At 43.2% G+C, this 27,953-nt stretch overlaps 1 protein-coding gene across 1 annotated transcript; it reads right to left on the bottom strand.

The window, feature by feature from the left end:
• Positions 1–27,678, bottom strand: HCF208 (chaperone (DUF2930)). Its single transcript, XM_087371659.1, has 6 exons — positions 27,483–27,678; positions 27,230–27,342; positions 27,074–27,151; positions 14,484–14,627; positions 14,180–14,330; positions 1–340 (listed from the first exon to the last, which is right to left on the bottom strand). Exons 1-6 carry the CDS (start codon positions 27,676–27,678, stop codon positions 123–125), a joined length of 900 nt encoding a protein of 299 aa, XP_087227785.1. The 3' UTR covers positions 1–122.
• Positions 27,679–27,953: the final 275 nt, after the last annotated feature.

Raw genomic sequence — 27,953 nt, 5'->3', positions numbered from 1 at the left:
TACATCAATGAAATTATCTCATAGGTAATGCACTTGCTTTTTTAAAAATTAATCATCATATGCCTCCAATTTAATAACTAGAATGTGCTCTTATGCTTGCCATTGAACAATTATCATGCATCTTACTTGCTGCTTTTGATAGTATATTTTGAAAGCTTCCTTGTTAACAAAGATATCCATGTTCTATCTTTCTCACTAAAAGCACTGGATACATTTGACAAAATGAGAATGAATCCTTTCTTGGCCTCAAAATCTACATCTATACCTGAATGGAGTCCTTTGAAAGGTTGAAGGAGTAAACACATAGCTCCACTTGGTACAATATTCCAACCCTGTTTATCTGCACAACCAAATTCACAATTTATATTCGAATATTCATCATCTTTCATATGGAAATACATTGTACTTTTGTGCACCTTGCTCATCCTACGAAACACAATTTAGTTACAAGCAACTATGGAAAAAAAGCACCCACACCACGTGCATATGCACACATGCACACATGAATGCACATGAGAGAGAGAGAGAGAGAGAGAGAGAGAAAGAACGAAAGTTGTATTAACATCTTCAAGAGGCCTCATGGGCCTTGAGATAAGGTGAGACAAGACCCGTATCTGTCCTAAGGCAATTCTCAACGCATGGGTAACCCCTCTATCCTCCAGATACTAAGGCCTAAAGATCAGCCCATGCTCTAATACTCTCAAGAAGTGGTCCCGAAAAAACTGAAGGAACTCCTAAGCTCGTAATGTATAACTAAAGTAGGTCCAACCAAGAGAGAGAGAGAGAGAGAGAGAGTTTATCAAAGTCTTCGAAAGACCGATGGGTCTATGAGACTGTGAAAAACCTGGTACAAACGAGTTGTGGTAGTGGAGCTACTAAACGAGCATCCACACCAATGCAAAATGCAAAAAATGCATAATGGTAGTACGAAGTCGAAAGTACAACATAGTCAAGTCAATGGTCGACTATATATCAATCTCAGCATCATCATCATCATCATCATCATCATCATTAGGAGCAAGACATCAGGGTGCATGAGCCAATGGAGGCATGAAGTCGGCAATAGAGTGTTGTCGGCTACTAAAAGGTGCAATCCTGGCACGTCTACTGGTCGTAGCTCTGCATCTAACCAAGGCTACTGTGACCCCCGTCCGTCAAGCTCTGACTCTAAACAAGGAGGGGATGTCCCCAAGTGTGATCAAAGTGTCAACCCTCTGTCTGAGCTGTTGGGTCACAGGCTCCGAGTCACGATCATGTCAGGGCCTCGTCTCGTGGGGGTCCATGTGATCTCGCTGAAAGAACTCCGTGATAGAGCTCTAAGAGGTATCAACCAAAGAAAAAGTATGCTCATGTCTCCGTGCTCAGAGTATCCTCTCGCGGTGTCTAAGTACCTCATGAATGAAACCTGCCAAACACCACTGGTCTGGGTAGGAGAGGAGTCGGGCCAAAATCCCATAGCTATCTCTGAAGAGGCAGTAGAAACGCCCTCGAATCTCATAGTAAACAGGATACCTGAAGATGAAATGCTCATCTGTCTCAACCTCATGCATGTCACACAGTGTGCATATGCGCCTCTCCCTGGGTAGTCGCTCTGCTCTACCTCTCTCGATACGAAGTCTGTGTGAAGAGATCCGGAACTGCCCAAGAGAGATCCTCAACAAGTGGCATAGGTGAATCTACGTGTATCTTGGTGGGTCAATGAAACCCTCCAATGTGGTATCTAAGAAGTTATCTCTATAGAAGATAAGCTTCACTGGGAGTTCACTCGGTCCCAACCAGGTTTGAAACGTGTGTAGTTGTAATAGATCGTCACAGATAACTTGGTTGACCTCATGTGATAGGAGGGGAGAAAACGGAGCATACAAGTCAAAATCTAATCCTCCAGCCTATCCTGAAGTTCCAAAGGAGAAATTGGGACAAAAGGTGAAAGCATACAAGCGATGTTGTGCCATAGAGGACGATTATGAGATCCCAAGACATACCGTGTGGCTACGAGAGAAAAAATAAAGTAGTTCCATCATCATGAATGACATCCGCAACAGAATTAATTCCTTTGAAGGTAATAAAATAGGAACATCTAGGTTCCTGTAAAGCGAGCGGAGGTTGAAAAGCTTTTGACCAGTGAATGCTTTCAGCCCTTAAGGAATTTCCCATCAGAGAATCGTGGCCATGCCATTCCAAGCGAGAAAGGACATGCTTCCGATCAAGAAGCAAGCTAGAGGCCAAAGGGCAACCATGCAATGTGCCATCAAAGCAACCAAGTTAAAAAACCCACTGAGTGGGTTGCGAGTGACCAAAGTACTCGAGGGGAGGTAGTCTATCCATATGGAGCCCAAGTCGCTCAAACCATCTCTCTGTGCCTGCATACCAACACCTCGGGTCCCCTCCTACTGCAAGTGCCATAGAAGAGAACAGAGCAAGCCATGGTAGCCTACTGTCATGTGCATGGTGTACCTAGGGTTAGATAGCATGTTAACATGGGTTACGGGATAGCATAGGACTGGATGGCTATTTTTAGCCAAGTTTGCTATATATAGAGATTGATTCATATATAGTGCTTGCTTTATATGGAGGGAGCTATTCATAGCATTGTGCTATCTATAGCGGGTTTCCTTCTATATAGAGGGAGGACCAGTGCTATTGTGTAGATCAGTTGAGCGCTCCTCAACTGATGGATGGGGCTTGGACCCAAGCCGGGACTCTGGCCATCTACATGGCGGATCATAGGTGGTGTATCAAAGGTCTTCTGGACGGGCTCAGGTGGTATGGGACGCCTGGGTTAGATACGGGCCTATGGATGAGTCGAGCTGTAGCCCACATGCTCGAGGGTGGTCGGGAGGATCGAGGCACCTGTGCTATGATTCTGGTTGTATCGAGGACGAGATTCTAGGTCAGTGATAGGGTCAGATCCTGCAGGGTCGTGTCATTTGGTATCAGAGCCATCCTATCACAATTGAATTCAACGCGAGGTATGCGGAAAAGATGTCTTCCAGGTACGCTTTTTTGAGATTGCTTTTGCAAATCTGAATTTCCGCTCATGTATGGGCTGAATCGTTGGCTGATGATGTGCGCTCATGATTGGGAGAGTTGTGGAAGAGATAGAAGTCCATAGGCTGCGTGCTCTCTCTCGGTTGCTACGTGTTTGGAAATCGTGATTCCCTGAGAAGGGTAGGCGATGAGAAGACTTATGCTTTCAGCAAGAGATATGAGGATGGATCGTTTCTGACCTATAACTTCCCACGCTTGGGTTGTTGATGTGATTGGCTGTGTGGGGACGCGTGACAGTAGGCTGGTTAGGGAAAGAATTCGCTCTAGGTTCTCAAGGATGAGATTCCTACCCTAGAGACCTAGATTTGCTGCGGTTCAGAAGTAGGAGGAAAGAGGGGGCGTTCGTAAGCCAGAGAACGGCTTGTCTGGGAGATTCGGGCATCAGAGATAGGGGCGATGTGATTGGGGCAGGCGCTTGGCTTTGGGAAGGAGCGTATGGCCTGATTTTAGCACGTTTTGGCTATCTTTGCCTGGCTGGAGAAAAGTGGGACCAGATCTATTAAAAGCGAGACTGTTTTTTGGTTTAAAAAAGCAGGTTGCTTTTTTGTTTTTCTCTAGCAAGGAAAGCACTTGCTCTAAATCAAGCACCCACCCTAAATTCGCCTAGCTTTTGATGGCCCTTCCTAGCTATTTATATACCCGGGATTTCTCTCTCTTTCTCACTTCAGCACTTCAGCGCATGAAGGCGAATTTCCCACCCTCTTTCCGTCTGAGATCAGCCTATCAGATTCCGCCATCTTTCTTGCTGTCCTCTACTCGCCTTCTTCCTTGATTCCACGCAGCCCCAGATTCTCTTTTGGTTAGTGTGAAGAGCACGCGTTTGGACGCAGTTATTTTTCTTCTAGTCCCTCTCCCGTGCGATATATTTTCCAGCCATGGAAGGACATCAAAGTAATGAGACACCTACGTTGGATTACTGTTTTATTGAGATGGAGGATGAGGCTAGATTATTCCTTGTAGACCTCATGACCTGCTACGAGAGATGGATTCCTTGATGGATGAACTCTAGGCAGCTCTTCACCACTATAAAACCCCAGTACCAGAAATATATTGAAGAAGGCTCATGCTGTTCTAAATGTAGACAGCTTGTTTTAGAGTCTTTATACCGCTTCCGAGTTATTGAGAAGCGATGAAGAGGTTCAAATCCTCAGTTTTGGCCGACACCCAATTATTTTTTGGCTCGACTGGATCTTTTGAACCACGTTTGGTTCAAGAAGCTCCCCAATTTTGTATGAATTGTAGACTGTCTTGTTATTAAATTGACCAAGTTTTGGTTCATTTGGGTTTGATTTGTAACTAGTAGCATTTATAATTTGATTGGTTTTTTCAAATTATATAACGTGTACTTTTGTTCCATATATCTTGCAGTTTTTTAGATATATGGTACATTGAGGATGCCTGAGACTTTGTTACATCTTAAACTGGACTTAACTAAGACAATTGGATTTCCCTTTCTCGAATCTTGGTGCGTAGATTCCTGTTTCGTTTCTATTTGAAGTTTTGATCTCGATGTGATTGTGAGTTATGGCGTTTCTTCGAGTTACCGTTTGGACATATGAAGGTTCTTATTGATTAGACCAGGATGAGTCTTGATGGATACCTTCTTTGAATCATGTCCAAAGGCGGGGTCATTCTGATTCTCACTCTTTTAGCCCGAGGTCATGGATAGTCAGGATTCAAGAGTTGTTAGGGATGCTACCTGCTGTTTTCTTCTTTGACCTATTGGTTGGGGTATTGTAACACAAGGGGGTGATATAATCACATTAAGAAAAGGATTCAATACGGATTTACCACCCTGACTCAATCTGGGATCATCTAAGTTGAAGAGGGATTGGCTACCTGATTCATTCATATTGTTTACTGAGTTTTTTATTTGCAGTATACTTTGGTGGTATGGGACACTAAGGTATGTTACACTTAAGATTCTCTGATGTGGTGGTATAATCCAGCGTGAAATAATACCCAAGGACCTCTAGGGTGAAGTACAAGTAGGCTGAATTGAATTGGGGGCAACCTGATTAGATTTTGTTTTTTTACAAGGGCTGACTAACCTTCTTTACCCTGAGAGAAGCCATGTATTTTTTAGGTTCAACCCTGGAGCTTTATAGTCTAGACTCAATCTCAGGGAGGGTTACCGCATATCTTCTGATGATGGTATGTCAGTGCCTTGTTTGGAACTTGATGTTCCTAGATAAGAGATCCTAAGAATTGGATGATCCTGTGATTGGAGCGGTTTTGTTGTGCACAAGTTTATACAGGATATGCGATAGTGGATCTTGTTTTAAGAGATTTCGGATTGTATGTTTCCGTAGTCTTTGGATCACATAGGATGCTATTCCTACGATGGTTGACTATATACATGTCTAGAACAGTACCATTGACTGGATATAGCCAGCTGAATTTTTTCTGATTATCCTCATGTAGGGGCATTTCGAGGATAGATCAAGGGGACCATATCTTTGGTCAGGATTTTGCCCATTGATACTTCCATGAAGATTCTTCCATCATGAGTTATGAACTGATAACTAATTGTTCTGCGATGGAAAGTTTGTCATGTATTTCAACCCAAGAATTTGGATTACAAGGGTATTCCGTTGAGGGATTTTCATAATACTAAGTAATTCAAGAATTAGGGTTGATAGAAATTGCAACCCAAAAATTGGCCTCGAGGGGTTCAATTGATATGGATATTCGAACAATGATTCCTCGATCTCAACCTAAGATTTTGAGTTCAAGGATACTCAATAGATAAGGTTGATAGAATCATTTACCTTCAGGTACAGATTTTACCATGCTTGTGTACGGATATGTCAATGGAATTAACTCTGTGGATTCAGGCGTTACTTGATTTCTCGAGGAGAATACTCGATGATACATAACCTTGTTTAGATTGAGAGATTTACTTTCCTTGGGTTAGTTATCAAAGATTGTGGCTTTGGCCTTAGATTTTCTTTGATTTGAATCTCATGGAAAGTATAGCACACTCAAACTGATAGTCAGAGTATAGTTATTTGCATGGACTCATCTTCACGTAGAGTTTTCGGGATTTCTGGTGAACTCAAGAGTGAGTTCTTAGAGGAAGGGGAGTATGTCATGTGCATGGTGTACCTAGGGTTGGATAGCAGGTTAACATGGGTTACGGGATAGCATAGGGCTGGATGGCTATTTTTAGCCGAGTTTGCTATATATAGAGATTGATTCATATATAGTGCTCGCTTTATATGGAGGGAGCTATTCATAGCATTGTGCTATCTATAGCAGGTTTCCTTCTATATAGAGGGAGGGACAGTGCTATTGTGTAGATCAGTTGAGCGCTCCTCAACTCAGGGATGGGGCTTAGATCCAGGCCGGGACTCTGGCCATCTACATGGCGGATCATAGGTGGTGTATCGAAGGTCTTCTAGATGGGCTCATGTGGTATGGGACGCCTGGGTTAGATACGGGCCTATGGATTAGTCGAGCTGTAGCCCACGTGCTCGGGGGTGGTCAGGAGGATCGAGGCACCTGTGCTATGATTCTGGTTGTATCGAGGATGAGATTCTAGGTCAGTGATAGGGTCAGATCCTGCGGGGTTGTGTCACCTACAACGCCCACAGGTGTAATCCCCATACTCCCTGACTCAGTACAGATACGTGATGACCTGAAATGCAGCATCGAGAGAGAGAGAGAGAGAGAGAGAGAGAGAGATCATTACCTTTTTTGAGATGGAATGGGAAAATCATAAAAACAGACCGTATCACGCATCACATGGATTATCCAATTGGAGTTGATGTTGACTCACAAGCTTTGCAAGCATGGACTTCTACAAGGATTAATGACAAGTTTGTGTACGGGAAATCTCAAGGTTGACCTATGCATGTTCCGCTCAAAGTTCTTTTTTCAAGGCTCTATTGCCATGGACCACCATAGCTTTGCATAGCAGCCCATTAGATTTATGCTCTAGAAAAAAGCAATGGACTTCTTGGGAGCACGTTACTTCTCCAAAGAGAGTAAGCCTCTTAGATCTCCAATTACATATTGTCGCTAGGAGATGTCTTTTACTCCAATATATTGGATCTCAAGAGCCATGGGTGGCAATGGCTAAAGAACTCATAGAGTATGCATGGTAAGACCAAGATTTATGGTACACGGTGGGATGCAATGAATGGTTCCAAACAAGTTCGTGTAGCAACTTCACCTCTCCTTTCTCATTTGATGATCTCAAGGAAGGAGGAATGGAAGATCTCTCATCACAAGTTACAATCAAATTCTATGGCGAGTGAGGTGTGTGCTTTTGGAGTGGCCTGACAAATCGATTGAGAGGCCAAAATTCAATAGAATGGCTCAGTTGGGATTAGTGATAATCTGGGATGCTTTGTTGCCCCATAGAAGTCGCTTAATGTCATTTCGGGAAATCCAAGAAGGCGAGGGATTTCGGAAAATCCAAGGCGGCAAGGGCAGCACATACATCATTTGGTAACTTTTATTCACGTGGAGGACCAGCAACCTTTGTTAGATTGGGTATTTAGTGACCCTCAAGACATAGTCCACCATACAACAAATCAAGTGTACCATATGATGGTGAAACAAAAGCATTGGCTCACTCAAAAGGCTAATCAGGTATGGTATACACCGGAGAGTAAGGCCTAGGGAAAGGAAGTACATTTGCATAGTTGGTGCTCTAAGATTCCATATCAAGGGAAGGTGTTTATCTGTCACATGCTAGTTGGAGACCTACCCATGGGACAGCGATTGCAAAAGTGGCGGACTGCTTTTGATAATTGCGCTTTTTGTACGACATGCTTGGACACTTTGATTGCATGTGTGGTAGCAACAAATGTATGGGATTTCATTTCTCGCACATGGACTCTGTTCACCAATAGGCCTATATGATTACAAAATCAGCTTTTGGCAACTGGATAACCTAGAATATTTGGTCTTCCTTCATTTTTTCAGATAAACAAGTTTGTGGCATACCTAGTTAACAAGTAATGCCTTAATACTTGATGCAAAAGTTGTAGGAAGAGCCTAGGTAAAAAAATCAGAGATGTCCTCCTCTGTTGACCAATAAAGCAACTTCACGACCTCGTCATGGATCATCTCTCTAATGAAGTGTTACTGAACCTCCATATGCTTCGTATGAGCATGGAACACCAGGTTTTTGGCAATGTGAATGCAAGTCATGTTGTCGCACATGATCACCGTCACCCCTCCTGAAGACCTCTCTCCCATGTCCTCCAATAGCCATCTGAGCCAAATCCACTCGCATGCTGCCAAACAAGCTGCCTTGTTAGCACAACTGTAGGTTGCTTCTTGCTTACCAAAGATATCGCACCTTCTGCAAACATGAGCACCGTGTGTCACAATCTCAAGCCCAATCGAAGTCACAGAATCATCCAAGTTCACTACCAAAGCTATATATGTGATTCCATAGCTTGTTGTGCCTTAAGGTACCTAAGAATCCTGAATCCAGCCTTCATGTGATCCTCCAGTCAGGCAGGTTGGCTGGAGTTCCAGCCTATAAAAAGGCCCCAAGGATGGGGCATTCTCTATTCTATTGTGCAAGGAGTTTGGTGCCTCGATTGCCACCACTGCAGCAGGGAGGTCAAGATCTACTGCAAGAATCTTTACCAAGGGACTGCCTTCACAGCTGCAAGGGAAGACAGAATCAAGGGAGACTTGTCCATCACCATTGGGCTGCCTTCACAGCAGCAAGAAGGTCGAGGATCCAGGAGCAAGCACTGCCTTATGATAGGCTGTCCGAGGCAGCAGCAAGGTGGTGTGATTGCAGGGTACCATTAGGAGGCCCACACAAGCTCTAGGAGAGTGAAAAAGGCTGAGTGTTTTGGAGGTGCCACTAGGAAGTAGGAGAGCAGGTTTTGAGTAAACAAGGGTCCACATATAGTCAGCACTCTTTCTTTTGTATACGAATTGGTCTATATTGGACAAATAGATATTGCTGTTTCTACATCTCTCTCTAGCATTGTTCATTTACTGTACAGACTAAGGAAAGACGTAGGATTTCAATTTACCAATTTGTGATTCTGGAGCACCATACTCTTTGGTTAGCTTCCACTGCTCCACGTAGTCTAGAATGTATTAGGCTAGAAGGATCAAATGTAATAATTAGAAGGTAGGCTGGGTAGGTATAAATGGCTAAATGCGGTCCTAGGATAGGAATGGGTAGGAATAAATGGGTGCATTAATAAATGGTAGGCATAAAAGAGTCATAGGCTAAGGGTAGAATAATGGGGTATGCCCTAAGGGATGGATCCCAAGAGGCATGAGAGGTTGTGACCTCTCGTATGCATGGAATGTGTGTATGAGCCATTATGCATTCATATGTGGTTTGGGGGATTGCATGAGCATGGAAGAGTGGTCAATAGCAAAAGTACACTCACGTGGGCACTCCTTCCACCCCATAGGGAGGGCCAATACTTCTCTAATTCTGAATCATTCTCTCACACATGTGCATCCTCCAACCGGTACGTGACATTCAGTATACCCAAGGAAGAGACGCCGCTTGCTTTTGGGATCCAACTTTGTCTTCTTTGTGTACATTCACCTATGCATCAGAACCTAAAATCCCTTGATGAGAAATTACAGGCTTCTTACCAAAATACGCTTCGTATGGAGTCTTCCCTTCCACTGCTTTGTCCTTACTTCTATTCTAGATGCAGACAGCTGTATTGACTGCCTCACCCCATTCTGTTGAAATGTGTGGCATAGTTGGTTGTCTTTTGATCTCTTCCTTCCTGCAATAGGCATCGAAAGCCTCTGGGGTAAACTCTCCCCCTAAGTACATGATCTTCTTCCCTGACTCTTTCTCAAAAAGTGCATTCCAATCTTGGAACTTGGTGAAGGCATGAGACTTCTTAGCAAACAAACAATAAATCCAAGTCATTATGTTGAAATCGTCTGTAAAGGTTAGACAACACCCAACTCTTGAGAGTGATGTCGTGGACATCTTTCCACATATGTCTGAGTATACCAGCTAAAGAGGAACTTTGGATTGCTCCATAGCCTCCTTCCAGAATGCCTCTCGGTGTTCCTTGCCCTCCATGCAAGCTTCGCAGAGTTCAGCACTATCTGCAATATGTGGAAGACCATCCACTAGTCTAGCTCTTTGCATTATTATATATACAAATACATATACATATAAATAGGGTATATGTATATGTATATGTATATGTATATGTATACATATATGTACGTATATATATATATATAGATATACATATACATATATGTACATATAGATATAGATATACATATAGATATACATATACATTTATATACATATACATATACATATACATATATATATATGTGTGTGTGTGTGTGTGTGTATTTACCAAAAAAAAAAGTGTGTGTGTGTGTGTGTGTGTGTGTGTGTGTGTGTGTGTGTGTGTATAGATATATATACATATATAGATAGATATATATACAAATATATATATACATACACATACACATACACACACTTTTTTTTTAAAGTAATATCCAGTGCTTTATTTATATGCTCATAAATTTACAAGATGGGAAGTCTCCAAAATGGAGAGTATCCCGAAGATCAGAAACATAAAAAGAAAAGCTCTATGCAAGAAGCATCTATATCACCCTCATGGCAGGCATCATATAAGGATTGCCGCAATGAGGCTCGGAAAGATTCATATGACTTGTGAATCTGCCGACCCAAGTATGCCATGTTATGCTCACTCCAGATTGTCCAAAGAGCCCAATATCTCCCCCAAGAGAGAAGTAGTGAGTATTGAGACAAAGACCTCATAAATCTGCCAAATAACCAAAAATGTTTCCCAAATCTGTGACTCGAGAAACGGAGCCGAAGATGATCTGAAATTCTCCCGAGGAGATTCCTAGAACACTGGCAGTGCCAAAGCAAATGGACATGTACATATGTACATGTACATATATATATATACATATGTACATGTACATATATATATGTACACATACATATATATATATATATCTATATATATGTACATACACATACATACATATATATATGTACATACACATACACACATATACATACATATATATATATATATATATATATGTATGTACATACACATACACATGTATGTGTATGTATGTATGTGTATGTACATATATATATATATGTGTGTGTGTGTGTGTGTGTGTGTGTGTGTGTGTGTGTGTGTGTATGTGTATGTACATATATATATGTATGTATGTGTATGTACATATATATATATATATATATATATATATATGTATGTATGTATGTATGTATGTATGTATGTATGTATGTATGTATGTATGTATGTATCTCTCTCTCTCTCTCTCTCTCTCTCTCTCTCTCTCTCTCTCTCTCTATATATATACATATATATGTATATATACATATAGATGTACATATACATGTACATGCACGTACATATATATATATATATATGCATACACATACACATATACATATATATGTACATACACATACATACATACACACACATATATATATGTGTGTGTGTATGTATGTATGTGTATGTGTATGTACATATATATGTACATACACACACACACACATATATATACATATATACATATATATATATATATATATATATATGCATATGTATGTGTATGTACATATACACATACATACATATATATATATATATATGTATGTATGTGTATGTACATATATATACATATATACATATATATGTATATATATGTACATACACATACATACATATATATACATATATATGTACATACACATACATATGCATATATATATATATGTATGTGTGTGTGTGTGTGTGTGTGTGTGTGTGTGTGTGTGTGTGTGTATGTATGTGTATGTGTATGTGTATATACATATACATATTCATGTATATGCATATGCATATGTATGTATATGTATATGTATGTAGGTATGTACACGTATGTATATATATGTACATGTATATATATATATAGGACATGGAGACAAAGGGCCCACTTTTGCTTTGTGGATTTTTGCAAAGCCTTTGATACAGTACCGAGGACTTGCCTCTTCAGAGGGCTACAAGAGCTGGGTTACAACCAAGAGATCATGTGGGTTGTTATGGCACTCCATAGGGTTTTGGGCAGAGTCCGAACAAGCTGTAAGAGATCCTCACGGATTACCTGGTTGACCTCGTGTGATAGGATGGGAGAAAACTGAGCATCCATACTGTACTAGAAGGGAGGGAGTCTATCCATGTGGAGCCCTGGTCGCTCAAACCATCTCTCTGTGCATGCATACCAACATCTCTGGTCCCCTCTTGCCGGAAGAGCCATAGAGGAGGACAGGGCTAGCCAAGGTACTATGTTGCGCCCATAAGTGTAATCCCCGTACTCACTGACTCGGTACAGATACGTGATGACGTAAAATACAGCATCTAGCTGTGATGGGGATGACCCAAACTCAGCCTGAATGATCTGGTGACTGTGAATCATCCGTGATAGCATGAGAACCTGTAGCCGCTCCACACGAGCTCTCTCTATATCCGACAAGATTGGCCCCCAACAAGGGCTGCCATACAGCGGACCAAGGAGTAGCCCCTTGATCTGTGGGACCCTGAAAGTGCGAGCAGAAGCAATGTCTCTCTAGTCTGGCCAATGAAGCATATCCCCTGTCCAGGTGGTCCTGCATCGTGGGTCTGATAGTAAAGATGGGTCCGGAGAAGACAACCCGAAGATACTTGTATGATGAAACTATCTCAACAAGTGACCCATCAAACATGAACTGCTGCTGTGCATGACAGCTCGAGATGTTGAAGATCATAACCTTGGTTTTACCAAGGTTGACCTTCAAATCATGAAACTCACAAAAAAACTTAGTGCGTCAAGGTGTCTCTGGAGCCCCTCTGCTGAGGAAGACAAAAAAGCCACGTCATCTGTATACAACAGTATCCAGCAAGAGTCCATCCCCCCCATGTCTGCATCACTGTCTCAAGCTCGTCAATGTAGAGGCCAAACAGGGTAGGTGATAAAGGACACCCTTATTTAAGCCCAATAGTGCTCATGATCTCATCTGTCCACCCAGACCCCACCCGGACTCTACCTGAGACTCTCGTAAAGTGCCATGACAGTCCAAATGATCTCCTGGTCATAACCCAAATCCTATAGACACCGGAGGAGGCAGGCTCTCGGGACCGTATCAAATGCTTTACGAAAATCCACAAAGCAACAGTAAACCCTCTGCTTCTATGCCCTCGCCTCCTCCATGATACACCTGAGCGTGAGAATGTGATCCATGGTTCCATGATCCTGCCATAATCCAACCTGTACAGCTGCTCTAAGTCCTCGACACTCTGCAAATCGATTGACCTCGGAATCAAGCACTGATGCATAAATCTTGGACATGACATGTCCAATCATAATAATCATGTAATTCTCCGAGCTCATGGGATCCCCTGCCTTGTGGATGGGTGAAATAGTGTTAATGGTCCAGGTGCGTGGAAACCCCAAACAAACAGCTTCATTAAAGAGCTTTGCTAAGATCAGGGCTAGGATGTTAATCCCATATGCAATGAACTCAGTGCATAGCCCCTCATGATCCTTCGCTCGGCCATTATAAGGTTTCATTACGGCATCCTTCACTCCCCCCTTAGTGAAGAGGGTGCAGGATGTGGGACGTGACCTATTTGAGAGGTCAGGGACTGGTTGATTTGGGATGTCATGTAGTGTGCGTACATAGTTATACAAGACCTAAGTGTCAGTGAGTGGTGAGGGGGACCGTCCCTCTAGAAATCTCCGCCAAAAGTCCTTTGTTGTTACTAAACAAAATGTTCAGTAGTTCCGACGAACGAGATCTAGTTTCTTTCTACGTATTAGTCGACGATACTCGTGTAGCATTCTAGTTCGCTTGGAAGATTGTTTTGGGTTTCGAATCTGAGCTGACGGCGTAAAGCCTTGCACTCATCATCATACCAACTATTACAAGGTACGGTCCCGAGTGGGGCAGGTAGAGAAGAGACATCCAACTCATTCTCAAAACAAGCATCATATAGAGATTGTCATAATGATGCTCTAAAAAACTCATACGGTCTACGCAATGGGTTCTCTAATATAAATACAATAAATTCACCCCAAAAAAATGTGTGTGTGTGTGTATGAAAAGAAAAATTCTTACCAGCTTTACTAGGTAAATATAGTGGAGTCTCGCATGTGAATAGTGTTGTCTTCCTCAGCGTTTCTTCTAGCCACTCCAAAACATCTCCTTCAACTTCAATGGGAATACCCCAAAGGCCTCGAGCACACACTAATTCTCCATTCCAAATAGCCTACAACATATTTAGATAGTAAGAAGCAGAATGATGTGCATAAAGATGTCATGCTGAGTGTATAAGTGCTACAAATGTGCACATGCATGCACATAGAAAGAGAGAGAGAGAGAGGTTTTAGCTTCCTCATGAAGGCATGGTTGTTGCACAAACCACGGACACAGCCTTTGTATTCTTTAATAGCATGTAAGATCCCCACGCTAAATCTTCCTTCTCTGCCTCCAAGAGATCCTTGCCCAAAACAAAAATTTGCTTGCTTTTTGGCATTGAAGTTGCCAGTTTTGTTGACATTTGTCCCTACAAGATTTGTACAAAAGGGAATTAAAAGAATAACTACACAAAGCTTGAAAAGAAAAAGAAGGTGCAAATCACATGACCACACAATATCTACACACAACCAAGTTGAGTTTTACTACAAATTACAATGCATCCATAAAAGAAACCAGCACTAGAGATGCTCTTAAACAAAAATCCCAAGAAAATTGTTTAGGCAAGAGAACCAATCATGCAAGTGCACATGCATAAAATGATTAATCTAGGCAAATACAACACACATCCAAACTCATTTTGTACAAGGAAAAGAGAAGACATTAAGGTAGCAGTGTGCACAGTTAGACACCATCCTCCAACATGCATATGAAGCATTGTCCTGACATGACATTTGTCCTGACAACCAGGCCCAAATAGAACATATGTCAATGCCCAACATGACATTTGTCCAGACAACCAGGTTCAAATGCGAAGAACAAAGAACCTATGTCAATGCAGGTTACCAAAAACAGCCACGAACTTCATCTATCAAGAGCAAGTGTATGGAAATGAATTTGATGTGGATAGCACAAGCAAGTCTTCTTGAAAAGGTTGTCTAGGTGCAAATCGAAATCTTCAGCCAGGTAAAAGTGTAGCCATGATGATTTCAGCAGGAAGAAGTTCCTTGCAACAATTTTGGTGAGGAGCTGTGGGTAGATTATGAGTCTTCGTGGTTGAGATATAAGCAAAAGAGTAGGATATGAGCGAAATTGCAGTGGGATGTTTGGCTGTCTTGAGGGAGTGCAAGAGAGTGCCAAAGCATGTAGCCTATGCGCAATAATGTTTTGGGGAGGGGGGGGGGAGAGACACATTTGTCAAGGTTAACATAAAACCAATAAAGCTGAAAGCTCAAAAGCTAATATATATCTAGATGAATCCAAGAACATGCCCAAACTCATCCTCTAAAAACACAACACAGTGCAGTTTCAATCTCATGATAGTCACTCATAACGTTGAAAACCATAAACTCCATCTCGCATAGTAGAGACTAGCTACTACGACATCCCCACTGACATTATCAGCACCCAACCGTGGGTGTAGTATAAACATATGCTCTCACACACTCCCACACATACTTCAACATCCACTCATAAACATATGTACTCAGTTTCTAGCAGCACTCCAAAGGTGAAGGGCAGACTCAGCTGTGACAAAGGCTAGCACTAAAGGAGAAGGCTAATCAACAACTCAAAAGCTAACTCTAAAAAGAGAAGCAAGCAAGATAATCTAGGTAAATTGAGCACATCCTAACATGTGGACGTAACCATGGTTCTTTCTTTTGGCCACATTTTTATTTTCCATTATTGAGATCTCATAATACTAATTACACATGTGTATTCTTCTATGTGAGTTCTGATTGCAAGATTCACATCCCGGCCGGGCGTCTTCTGCTACCATGTGCACATGTCTTTCTGCAGCTTAGAGTACTCTCTTTTCATGGCTGATCACCATGCATGCTATCTTCAGTATAGCAATCGTCACCTTAAGTGTGACCTTTTCTGGACTTTAGAGTTCTTATCGCCTTCAGTGCAATCTGTCACCTTCAGTGCAATTTGTCGCCTTCAGTGTGATGCACCATCTTCACTATGGTCTTTCTCTGCCATCTGCAGCGTTGCCATGGATCTTCAGTATCCATTAGTCACATTCAGTGATAGGATGTTGGAAGCTAGTGCATGGGGTGGACTTCACACCACTGAAGTTACGAGTCAAGTGACTATCTTACCGGATCACCCTCCACCTGGTATTAAATTACCAACATGTTGTACGAGCCTGATGACGCTTTTCACACATCCACAAGGTTCTTCATACCCAACCATTCTTCCCTAACACCTTCAACGGCCTTGCGGGTGAGCCTTGGTGTGTTAGGCTCTGATGCTTAGTCGATTAGGGCGGATCTAGATCGCATAGCTTAGTGAGTTGGGAGTGATCTCAAAACCCAGTCCTTGAGTATCTAGTTTCAAGAGTCTTTCGAGAGCTGAAAGATGGTCTCAATTTGGTAGAATTCTGAGTTGTCTAGAGTTCAATACAAGTTGTCTAGGTTCTAGGGTTAAAGGAGTCCTAGGCCTCTAAAGGGGCAGCCTCATTCTCACCTAGTCAGGTGTCGGTGCACCTGTCTCCATCTTTTATTTTCTGTTGATATGTGGATGAATATGGTGTGAATGCATTTAAGTTGAGGTATTAAGAAAGTTCTGAAAATTCTAAGTTAATTAAGTTATTCAACTAGAAATCACGCTTCCAAGCAGGTACTAGGGGTTAGTTAAACAATAGAACTAATCTTACCCTTTAGTTATCGGTAGGTACTAGGATTTATTTAATTAGCCTTTTAAAAATTCACCCCAAAACCCCTCAGTCCTTACAGTTATTTATTTCAGAAAGTCAAACTTAGGGCCAGGCCAGACTTTCTAACGCTCAACCTTTCATGCTAGAAGTTTTTCATTGTACTCAAATTTTCCTCAAGTGAAACACATGCTTGTCTTCTAGACCAAGAGTGAGTGCCCAAAGTGCAAGAATGACTAACGTATCACCGTCAAACATCCCACAGACCATGGCTAAAAGCTCAAATACACTAATGTCTCAAGTCCACCAAGGCTTACCTCCCAAACCACTAGACAAAGATGATAAAATGAATGAGTAAGAAGGCATTGGGTCTAACATGCATTTTCATATAATAATCTAATGGAGCATGGTCCAGCTATGATCTTTATGGTCACTACAGGCACTTTGTATGGAACCCTTCATCTATACTAACAGCTCTTTCTCTCTCACTATAAACATTGCAAACAGCTCTCCCTCTCTCAATTCCTCTCTCTCTCACACACACTAGGGCCCAAGACACCAATCGGGCTAGACCCCCCCGAAGGTCTTTATTACTTGGAAAATTCTAAGTACAGAGAGTTCAATGTAGAGCTGTTGTTACGAAATACCAAAACGTGAGTAATTACAAAGAACTTCAAGCTCATTCATTTAGCAACATGCCAAGTGTCAAATTCTAAAATTAGGAAAACCCTCTTGTTGTAAGCCAAGTCTCGTTGACCGAAGTCAACACTCACTGACCGGAGTCAGCGCCTTATTTCTTTGGCTAACCGTGGTTAATCATGCTAGCCGAAGCCGAGTCTCCCTAACCAAGGTTAAGTATCTTTGGCCGGAGTCAAGACTTTGACCAAATGAAAGTAACTCTTTGAACATAATTAAATAAATGAACAACTCATTAATTAGGATCAATAAATGATCAACTTATGCTTTGACTTTGGGATATTTACAACTTGGTGACATCCCCTCGGCTTCTATTCAGTTGACCTCAACTAAAAAGCTTCTTTGTAAACATCCAAAAGTTGTGGATGATTAGACAACATGTCTTTATCCATCCACTTGGAATCCAAGGCCGAATAATTATTGAATTTTACAAGGTATCTGTAAAATTCCTTGCCCTAAGGGCAGTCTGGTACACAATCTACTCTGGCTAAAGGAGCTATTGTCTCCTATGCTTATCTACAGCTCTTTTATGCTTTTCTTGAGACCTTTCAATCGTTGTCCGAACTTGGCTGAAAGCTGTCTGGAGGTCTCTAACAAACTAATCTGCTGCAAATATTTCATCTTTGGTCCTCGGGATAGGTGGCAGAATCACATTTCCATAGATGACCTCAAAGGGGGCTTTCTCTGCGAAGCTGTGAATTGTATTATTGTAAGCAAACTCCACCCATGGTAGGTACTTTTCCCAGTCTGAACCTTGGTCAAACACATAGCATTTCAGCATATCCAACGTGGTAGAATTTGCTAATTCACCTTGACCATCTGTTTGGGAATGGAAGGAAGAAGAAAATTCGTCCCCATATTATCAAATAAATCTCTCCAGACTGGTCATTCTGGGATCTCGATCACTGAACAATGGACTTAGGCATACCATGGTGCTTAAAGATCTGTGCCATGAAAAGCTTAGCCATATGATCTGCCTTTATGGTTTTGCGAACTAGAATGAAATGAGCTTGCTTGCTGAACCTATCAATGATAGTCCAAATCCCATCATTCCCTGACTTTGATCTTGGCAAATCAAAAATGAAGTCCGTTGCAATACTTTCCCACGGTACCTAGGCACGGGAAGAGGCATAGGTAGGCCAAATGCCTTCCGTCTATCATATTTCACTTTCTGACAGGTAAGGCATTCTGTGACAAATTGATGTATATCTTTCCGCATCCCTGGCCAAAAGAAATACCTCTCTAGCGCTTGAGTTGTTGCTGTAATTCCTCTATAACTAGCATAGGGAGGTGCATGGCATTCCTCTAGAATCTTTTTCCTCATCTCCTGGGTGATGCATAGGCAGTCATCTTTCATTAGATACCCATCTTTCAGGAAATAGTGACCGGTAGACTGCCCCTCTTGCACTTGCTGTAAAATCTCACCAAAATCTGCATCATTGGCATATTGCTCCCTCATTTCTTCCATATCCCAATGATAAGCAATAGTCACATTGTTCCCCTGGGGTCTTTGATACAAGGCATCTGCCACTCTGTTCCTAACTCCCGCAGTATGGACAATCTGAAAATGATACATTGACAGCATGTTTTCCCATTTCATATGCTTCTCGGAGAGCTTTGTTTGAGTCAAAAGGTATCTCAAACTTTGGTGATATGTTTTAACTTTAAAGTCTGCACCCAAAAGATAATGCTTTTCCATGTATGGATGGCATGAATTACAACCAACTCTTTCTCATAGATTCCTAGATCTCTCTCTGCATCTCGGAGTCTCCTACTCTCACAAGCCACTACATGACCATTCTGATGCAATGCAGCCCCAACACATTCCCCACAAGCATCACAATCCACATCGAATGGCTAATACAAATCTGGAACTATCAAGATTGGCTCTGCGGTCAGCGTCTCTTTGAGTGTGGTGAATGCTATCTTTTGTGGAATTCCCCATCTAAAAGCTGCATTTTTCTTAGTAAGGTCGTGAAGTGGATCAGCTATGTCCACAAAATGCCTGATAAATCTTCTATAGTAAGAACACAGGCCTAGGAAACTACGGACTTCATGCACAGTATCAGCTCTGGCCATTCCTGAATGGCTTGGATCTTTAGTGGATCCATCCGTATCCCATCTTTGGATATTATATGCCCCAAGTAATGGATCTCTCCCAGGAAGAATTTACTTTTCTTGATGTTTGCATAGAGCTGGTGATTTCTCAACTCTTGTAATATTGTAACAAGATGTTCCTTGTGCTCTTCTTCGGACTTGGGAAAAAAACACTAATGTCATCGAAGAAGGTACCTGTGAGCTGTCTGAAGGGTCAGAAGATATGATCCATCATCCTATTGAAAGTACCTGGGGCATTAGTGAATCCAAAAGGCATCACCAGATACACATATAACCCAAAAGTAGTGCGGAACGCTGCCTTATGCACATCCTAAGGCTATATCCTCACTTGGTGATAGCCACTCTTTTAGTCTATCTTGCTGAAAACTGAATCTCCATTTAATTGATCCAGCACATCATCAATGCGCGGCATAGGGAATCTATTCTTGATGGTCATTTTGTACAGTGCGCGGTAATCGACGCACATACGGAATGAACCATCTTTCTTCTGTACAAGCAGTATAGGGGAGCAAAAAGGAGAAGAACTGGGCTGAATCAGCCCCTTGGACAACAAGTCCTGCACCTGGGCCATAGTCTCTTCTCGCTAAGTTGCACCAACTCCGTATGGGGGCCTATTAGGTGGCTCACTGCCAAGAATGAATACTATGCCATGATCTTCAGGTCTCTCAGGGGGTACGTCCCCTAGCAAAGCATCAGAAATGCAATCTTTAAAATTTTCAGGAAACTGAAATTTATTTTGATCTGCCTCACTTATTTCATAATGCATTTCAACATCTCTCTCTTTTACCAAAACCATGTAAGCTGAAACTGCAAACTTTATTTCTTTTGCAACAAAACTATTTGATACAATGAGAATAGTTTCCCCTCTATTCCTAGCAACCACACGCTGTACTTTGCCCCTATGTACAAACTCCAACACTCTCTCAAGAAGAGTCAACTTCACTACCTTGCGATGAAACCAAGGCATACCCAAAACCACATCGTGATGTTTCAGTGGAGAGATGAAGAAGTCTTCCTAATCCACATAACTCTATACATGAAGACGAAGCTTCTCTATCAAGGAAGTGACTAGCACAAGGTTCCCACACAACATCTGGTCAGTATCTAGAGCCCTACCCAACTCCTCCGTCTTTATTCCCAGCCTCAAGGCTAAATCCTCTTATATAAAGTTATCTGTAGCCCCTGGATCAAATAAAATCAGCGCTTGCTGGTCTCTGATGTTGCCCCATGATAGCAGCAATTCTCGTTCCTCTAGGTTTGAAACAAGACCTAGTACATCAAGAATTCCTCCTGCCATTCGTTTATGCGGTCCTCGTGGCTTCTCTGTCTCTTTTCCCTTTGGAGTTAAAGGCTTTTCTGGGCACTGGGCAGCCACATGTCCCTCTTTGGCGCATCTGAAGCATTTACCCTCTTTCCTGAGAGTTTCAATCTGTTCAAGGGTATATTGTGGTCTTCCCTTATAGGGCCTTTGTACTTGGTTTCCCCTCAGCTTCTGAGACTGAAATCCCCTCTTCTGAGCCTTGGGAAACTCTCTTGTTTTAGACTTGGGGTCGCTGACTTTTGAATTTTTAACTCTCGGTATCCCCGCCTGTAGTGAAGGCACAGTAGTAGGATCTTGCATATACATAAGACTAGCCACATTGGCTGAATGCATAAGATCTGAAATATCTTTGATATCCTTAGTGTTCACTTGGGCCTGTATCTTTGGAGTGAGTCATGCCCGATACTTCTTGAGTTGAGTCTTGTTAGGGATTTTTTTGAAAGGTGACACCTGTAAATGAGTCCCAAAATTTCTGATTATAAGACTCAGCTGTATCTTGTGCTTCCATATGCATATTCTACCAACCAAGGAGAACATGGTCCCGAAACTGCTTGGGAATAAACTATTTATAAAAGGCTTTCTTGAAATCCTTCCATTTCTTGGGAGCTATATAATTAGCAGTTTTAGCTATCCACCATGCACTGCATGTACCGGTCAAGTGCAAACCAACCATATGAAGTTTTGAAGACTCGCTGAAATTTTTCAGACTGAAGGCAGCATCAAATTGCCTTATGAATTGCATTGCCTTCTCGGCTTGACCATACTAGCCATTGTTAAGTGGCAAATCTCACCGACTTCCCACCATCTTTGAACTCTTTAGTCTCTGCTTTCTTGCCAACCTTCTTCTTCTTCTTCTTCTTCTTATGCTTTGGCTCTGAGGATCCAAAAGAAGAAGATGATGTCGAGGATAAAGAGGTAGAGCTAGAAGAAGAAGACGAACTAGATGAACTATGATAATGCTTCGCCTTTTTCTTCTTGGAGAGAACCTTCTCTTTTCCTCATTTTGTTGTCCATATGGCGAGACTTCTTTCTTACTCTTCCCCGATACCTCATTTGTGGAAAAATGAGTAGGACTCAAGGATCGCTTTTTGCCCACCACCTGATTTGCTCCAAGGGGAGGCTTCTCTGGCTCTGTCAAAGAGAGGTTGTACCATCCTGCGAAACAAAGAGTCGATTCTTGCCTCTCCCAACTGAGTAATCAGCTCTCTGTAGGGATTCCCTTTGTTTATCTGCATAGCCTCTGCTTGCCGTACCTGATCAGTCTTTGCCATTCCCTCATGGGATGATTGGGCATGCTGCTGTGAAGCTATCGCTGCAACTTATCTGGGTTTTGCAAACTCTCTCACACACACTTTGTATGCAACTGATGCACTCAACCTTTGTTTTCAAGGAGAAAGTACCTCAACAAGAGGTGTACAGCATTCACACTTGCGCAAGTGTCGGGCTGTCAGTACAATGCATAGAATCCCAAAGTTTCTTGAGAATTCACTTACTGTATTGCCCCTTTTCCTGACTGCTGTAGAAAGCACTCAAAATGCATTGTTTCCCCTTCTCCATGCACAAAGGCATACTTTATTTTTCTGTAAATCTCTGATTTTTCTCTGTTTCCTGCTGATTTTCTGACAGGAAGGTGGAAACTGATGGCAAAACTGTCTCTGCAACTTTCTTTTTTTTAAACAGTAACTGGATGAGTAACCGGCTGGTTACTCTAACCAGACTAATCTTGGTCTGGTCTGGTTGGAAGAACAGTCTAATTGGTATGTAACTAGACCACTGACTGAACCACTGACCAAGGTAACTGAACTGGGCAGTCTGGTTATTACAGTGACCAGACTGGTCTGGTTGGGTCAAGCTAACTGAACCTCTAGCCAGGTCATTAACCAAGGTTAAGTTAGATTAACACCTGGTCAGCCACGTCAGCATCTGTCTGCAAGGACTGCCACTTGTCATCGCCAGGTAAATTGTGCAGTCCACTGCCACATCAACGCAACATATGTTCGCCACATCATCGTCCACATGTGCATCACATCAGCAACTTGTTGGCGCAAACTTTCGGGGTTTCACATCGGACGTTCCAGAGTTGCCGTGCGATCTTCTGCTCATTTGCAGATTCATAGTCTTATGTCACGATTGCACAGCCGTCGTCATCGTTAGGATGGCTGGTAGCTAGACCAGAAGCTAGGCCTCGGTGTATTGCAATTCACGCTTTCATTGAAGTTATTTGTCGACATCTCTGTCTGGCAATGGATGCACTACCTCACGGCTTACCCTGTGTGAAAACTTCGCCGTACAAACACCTATGGAGACACCTTGTTCAGGGATTCGCCGTGCACGGCTACCACTATTGGATTTCTGGCTGACGCTCGACTTTTCGTCAAATCAAAGGCAATCATATACTTGGAGGGCCTCGTCAGCAAGCGTAATTGCCTTGGTTGAGCCATCCCGCAATCTCCCGTTTAGAGCGACGCGATCATGCAATCCGCCTTGCAAGCAGTCAACATCAGAACCGCACTTGATACCAATATCTTTCCTACTAGGACCGTTGCCACCCGATGAGGCAGCTAGTCTATGCTATGATACCAATTGGAACCTTTCATCTATACTAACATCTCTTTCTCTCTCATTGTAAACATTGCAAACAGCTCTCCCTCTCTCAATTCCTCTCTCTCACACACAGCACACTACGGCCCAGGACAACAATCGGGCTGGACCCCCCCCAAGGTCTTTATTACTTGGAAAATTCTGAGTACAGAGAGTTGCCACTTATGGATGAGGATGGCCACGTCCTCTATGTTCCGGAGTGCATCATGGGTTTCAAAGATCACGTACTCTGAAACAGGGTCTACATAAAGTATCTCATCAAGTGGAAGGGGTTCCCTGAGGATGAGAACTCTTGGCAGCCAAAGAGCATTGTCCAGCACTACCCCTATCGCCTACCGGGCTGATTAGTACTTGCTGTTTGCTGCACTTTTTGGACAGCCAGGCTGTAAAATTTTGATGGCTGTAATGAAGGGGAAAAAGAGGCCAATTTAGAGGCCCTTTAGAGGCCTCTTAGGTAGGAAATGTGGAGGGACTATATAAGTCCCTATCCACCCCTTATTGTAGATGCTTTTTGGTGTGACATTTAATCCTATCTACTCCATTCTCCTCCCTCCTACGTGCTGCCTTCACTCTCTCTCTCAACCTCTCTCTATCTCTCTCTTCCCCTCACCCTTCTCCCTCTCTCTCTCCTCCTCTCCCTCTTTCCCCTTCCTCAATCACTCCTTCTCCCTCTTCCTCTCTCTCTTCCACCTGCCAATTCTATCCCCTTCTCCAATCTACCCTGCCTCCTTCATTACACTGGTCGGGTCAGTCGACTAACCAACCAACTTAAGTCAACCGAATTGATCTGGATCAGGTCAACTGACCTGACCTGGATCGACTGACTGACCCTGGGTCAGCCACTTGGCAGCCCCTAGAAGGTTATTTGGCAGCCCTATTTATAGGGTCTTCCTCCCCCATTGGATGTGTTTGTGCAGAGTTTCCCTGCAGTAACCAGAGCTACTTGCCTCACGTCTCTGAGTCACACTCTTTCTCTCTCTCTTGCTGTCTCATATTTTACGCTTCCGCATGTGCAACGTCTGAGAAGATGGCACATGGGCGGCACTAATATCTCAAAGTCAGCCTGAAGCTCTGATACAATGTCAAGGTGCAACGGGACGTACGAACAGATATAGAGCAGATCTGTGAGTGGAGAGAGACAGTAACTGCGAATAGAGAGAGAATAAACTGCACAAGAGAATGCAAAAAAACCTCTGCATATATTGTTGAGGAAACCTCCAATGAATGATCACAAACCCAAGGCTAAACTGCACCTCTGGTGGACTGGTAACTGAGGCTGAACTGCACCTGCAGGGACACCGACAGCAGGCTGGAACTACGCCAACAATGTGTAGAATACAAGATGGCCAAGTGCCCTATACATAGGGTGGGGGAACTGGTAGTGAACTGACGGACCAGGCTGCTAACCTAGCCCATTAACCCGACCAGTCGGAGGCCAGGTTGCAGACTCCGACTGCCATGATTACCAGCCAAACTGTGGCCCTTACCATGCCCTGAACCAGCCTATACCAGGCCCACTAACTGAACCTCTAACCCTGGCACTGTGCCCTGGCTAGAGCCCCAACTAACATGCAAAAACACAGTGAGAAAGAATCAATATACATCTCTCTCTGGGCGGGCACACCCACACAGAAGCCCTCTCTCCCTAATATACAGCCAGAAGCTGACTAACTCTAGCAAGACAAGCTAGAAAAGTTTCTCCATTGAAACACAGACATACATTCAGCAGTATGTTCACATCTTTCAACCTGGAAGTCATTGTAACCTTCGTACTATGTCAAAGAATAGCCAGTCAATTGTGTGCTAGCATAAATCACAATTGGTGATGCCAAGAGACCATCAAACAGTCTCCAAACTCACGCCACACAAGTGCATGAAATTGACAAACTCATCTTTGAGACACATGTTTGAGCTTGGTCAAGCCACTAAACCAAATTCGGAATGGTACACATTTAGCTCGCCTTGACCAATACCAAGATCACATGCTGTTTTGATACTTCTCAATAAAAGTAAAACTACTTTGACCAAAGTCAACTCTGGTCAAATCTGGTTAAAGAGACTAAGACTAGTGTGTGCACAAGCTCGGGATGAAGAAACCAAGTCTTCCAGGTGTGAAGCTGAAGCAGGTCCTCTCGGATGATCTGGTTGACCTCCTGGTCAGTGGGGGAGAAAGGGGATGGTGGAGCGTCGAGGCTATACTGAAAAGGAGGCAACTGGTCCATGTCGAGGCCCAGTCGGGTGAACCAACTGGAAAGGCGTCTATACTAACATCGCTGGTCCCCATCAGCAGATAAGGCCATAGAGGAGGATAGGGCTAGCCAGGGTAGGCGGAAGCGACCATCGGAAGAGGAGCTGAAGTCCCTGACCCTGTGTAGATAAGTGATAGCCTGGAAGGCCACATCAAGCTGTACTGGTGAGGCGCCGAATTCTGCTAAGATGATCTAATGAGGTACCGATGGTTTGCTGCGGATCATCCGAGCAAACATCAGTATCTGTAGGCGCTCAACGCGTGCCCACTCTGTGTCTGAAAGTCAGCCCCCCACCATGGGCTGTTGTACATACCTGCTGGGCGGACCAAGGAATCAAAAAGAAGAGACTTGGTCCGCGGGTCCTGAAAGTGAGAGTGGTAGCACTGTCGCTCCAGTCTGGCAAGAGCGGCATAACCTCGGCTGATCCTGGCCTGCATGGCCAGGCGCATCGTGAAGATCGGGCCTGAGAATACAGCGCCCAGGTATGTATAAGAGTCAACTATCTCAACAGGGTCGCTGGCGAAGAGGAACTGCTCTCGATGCATAGCGGGTCAGGAGGTGTTGAAGAGAGAGAGAGATTATTAACGCTTGCAGAAGAGGTAGAGGGAAGGAAAAGAAGGGAGGAGGGAAAGAAGGGGTGAGAGAGAGAGAGAGTTTATTAACGCATGCCGAAGGCTAGAAAGGAAAAAACTGAACTACATCATGCTCATACACCCCATGTAGGAGAGCTAAACGTGTACAGGAACTGCAACTCAGTAATGGAGAGTGTGAGTTGTCCAAGCTAGGGCCCCGATTACTCTAGCCTCTCCCAAGCACGTGCACAATCTCCTCTAGGTGTTGCTCTCAGGAAGAACTGCAGCTGAGGAAAGAAGATTCACACAAGCCATTCTGCGTGCAGTTAGTTTCAGACAGAAGATGGTTGTAGTTGCCTATATGTAAACTGCATTGACCTTGAAGACAAGACTAGACTACCTTCTAGTAATAACAACTTTAAATTTAGAGTGTTGGAGCTAATGATGTAGTATTTGAACGATTGAACAAGAACCACCACTGTCCTATAGAACAATTAATACATAGTCTTTTTGTGTCTAGCCCTTGCTTTCCTCAACAAGACAATTATGTTTGTCCCTCAGCCTAGATTTTATCAGAGAGAGAAGTGGTGTACAACATACGTTTAGACTCCTTCCGATAGAAGGAAGACCGATGGAGAGAATTGCGTTGAAGAATCCCACGAACTCTGATCTCTGCGACTATCAAAGGAGCATATCACACTCGCAACACCTTGAGCGCAGCATACTGTAACAGACTTTAGAACAACAAATGCGCACCATTTGCGCCGCGCTCATAACATCTGCTGTGAAAATGTGATTTAGCAACAGAAAAGCTCCAAAAGCTACCCCAATTACTCGAGGCAAGTCAGAATCATCAAATCCAGGAATTCCTGCATTGCAAGTAAGGACATGGAGCGCATCATGTAAATGAAGCTGGTAAGGTGTTGCTGCAAATTGAGGTAAGGGAAAAACATATTGTAAACAGCCAAAAAAGCAGTGGATTAATGGCGATAAAAAGGTAAGCAAAGACCTAAAGTGAATCGGAAGACGGAGACATCCAAGCTGGGAGCAACATTGGTGTGGAGGTCGTCGGTGCGGGAGGCATGCAAGGGAAGGAAGCGAGGATGGGAAATGAGGAGAGAGGAAGGAATGGAAACGTAATGGGAAGGAGACTGGAGAAAAACTGCAGGGGAGCTCAAGAATGGCTTACTGCACAGAGCAGCCATACCCAACCACATTCCCCATCTAGCATTTTGCCCTTTATATATCACATCGTGTCACACCTGCCACGTGTCACCCTCTCCCCTTCCATACGCCACACGGCAACCGCACCCGCACCTCGCACTCAAGGGATCACCCCCATTAGCTTGCGCACCTTCCGCATCTCCTATGTCTCCAGTACCCTCCCCCGCCGCCACCGAGGGTCTAGGGGATGGGGTTGTGCCCCCCTCACCTCCGCTCGACGATGCCAAGTGTTTGAGGTGTCACATGACAAGTCTGA

Source organism: Dipteris shenzhenensis, chromosome 33 (assembly GCF_047967505.1).
Source record: "Dipteris shenzhenensis isolate YYH24624 ecotype China chromosome 33, Dip_SZ_1.0, whole genome shotgun sequence".
NCBI classification, from domain to species: domain Eukaryota; kingdom Viridiplantae; phylum Streptophyta; class Polypodiopsida; order Gleicheniales; family Dipteridaceae; genus Dipteris; species Dipteris shenzhenensis.
The sequence above is the reverse complement of the archived record's forward strand: the minus strand, read 5'-3'. Positions and strand labels throughout refer to the sequence as shown.

What these genes read in the sequence shown, in the direction of transcription:
- HCF208 (XM_087371659.1), bottom strand. Translation starts at nt 27,678, where the DNA reads ATGGCTGCTCTGTGCAGTAAGCCATTCTTGAGCTCCCCTGCAGTTTTT. An exon ending in CGTCTTCCGATTCACTTTAG is followed by an intron (nt 27,343 to 27,482) that starts GTCTTTGCTTAC and finishes CTTGCAATGCAG; the next exon opens with GAATTCCTGGATTTGATGAT. An exon ending in CTATCGGAAGGAGTCTAAAC is followed by an intron (nt 14,628 to 27,073) that starts GTATGTTGTACA and finishes CAAATCTTGTAG; the next exon opens with GGACAAATGTCAACAAAACT.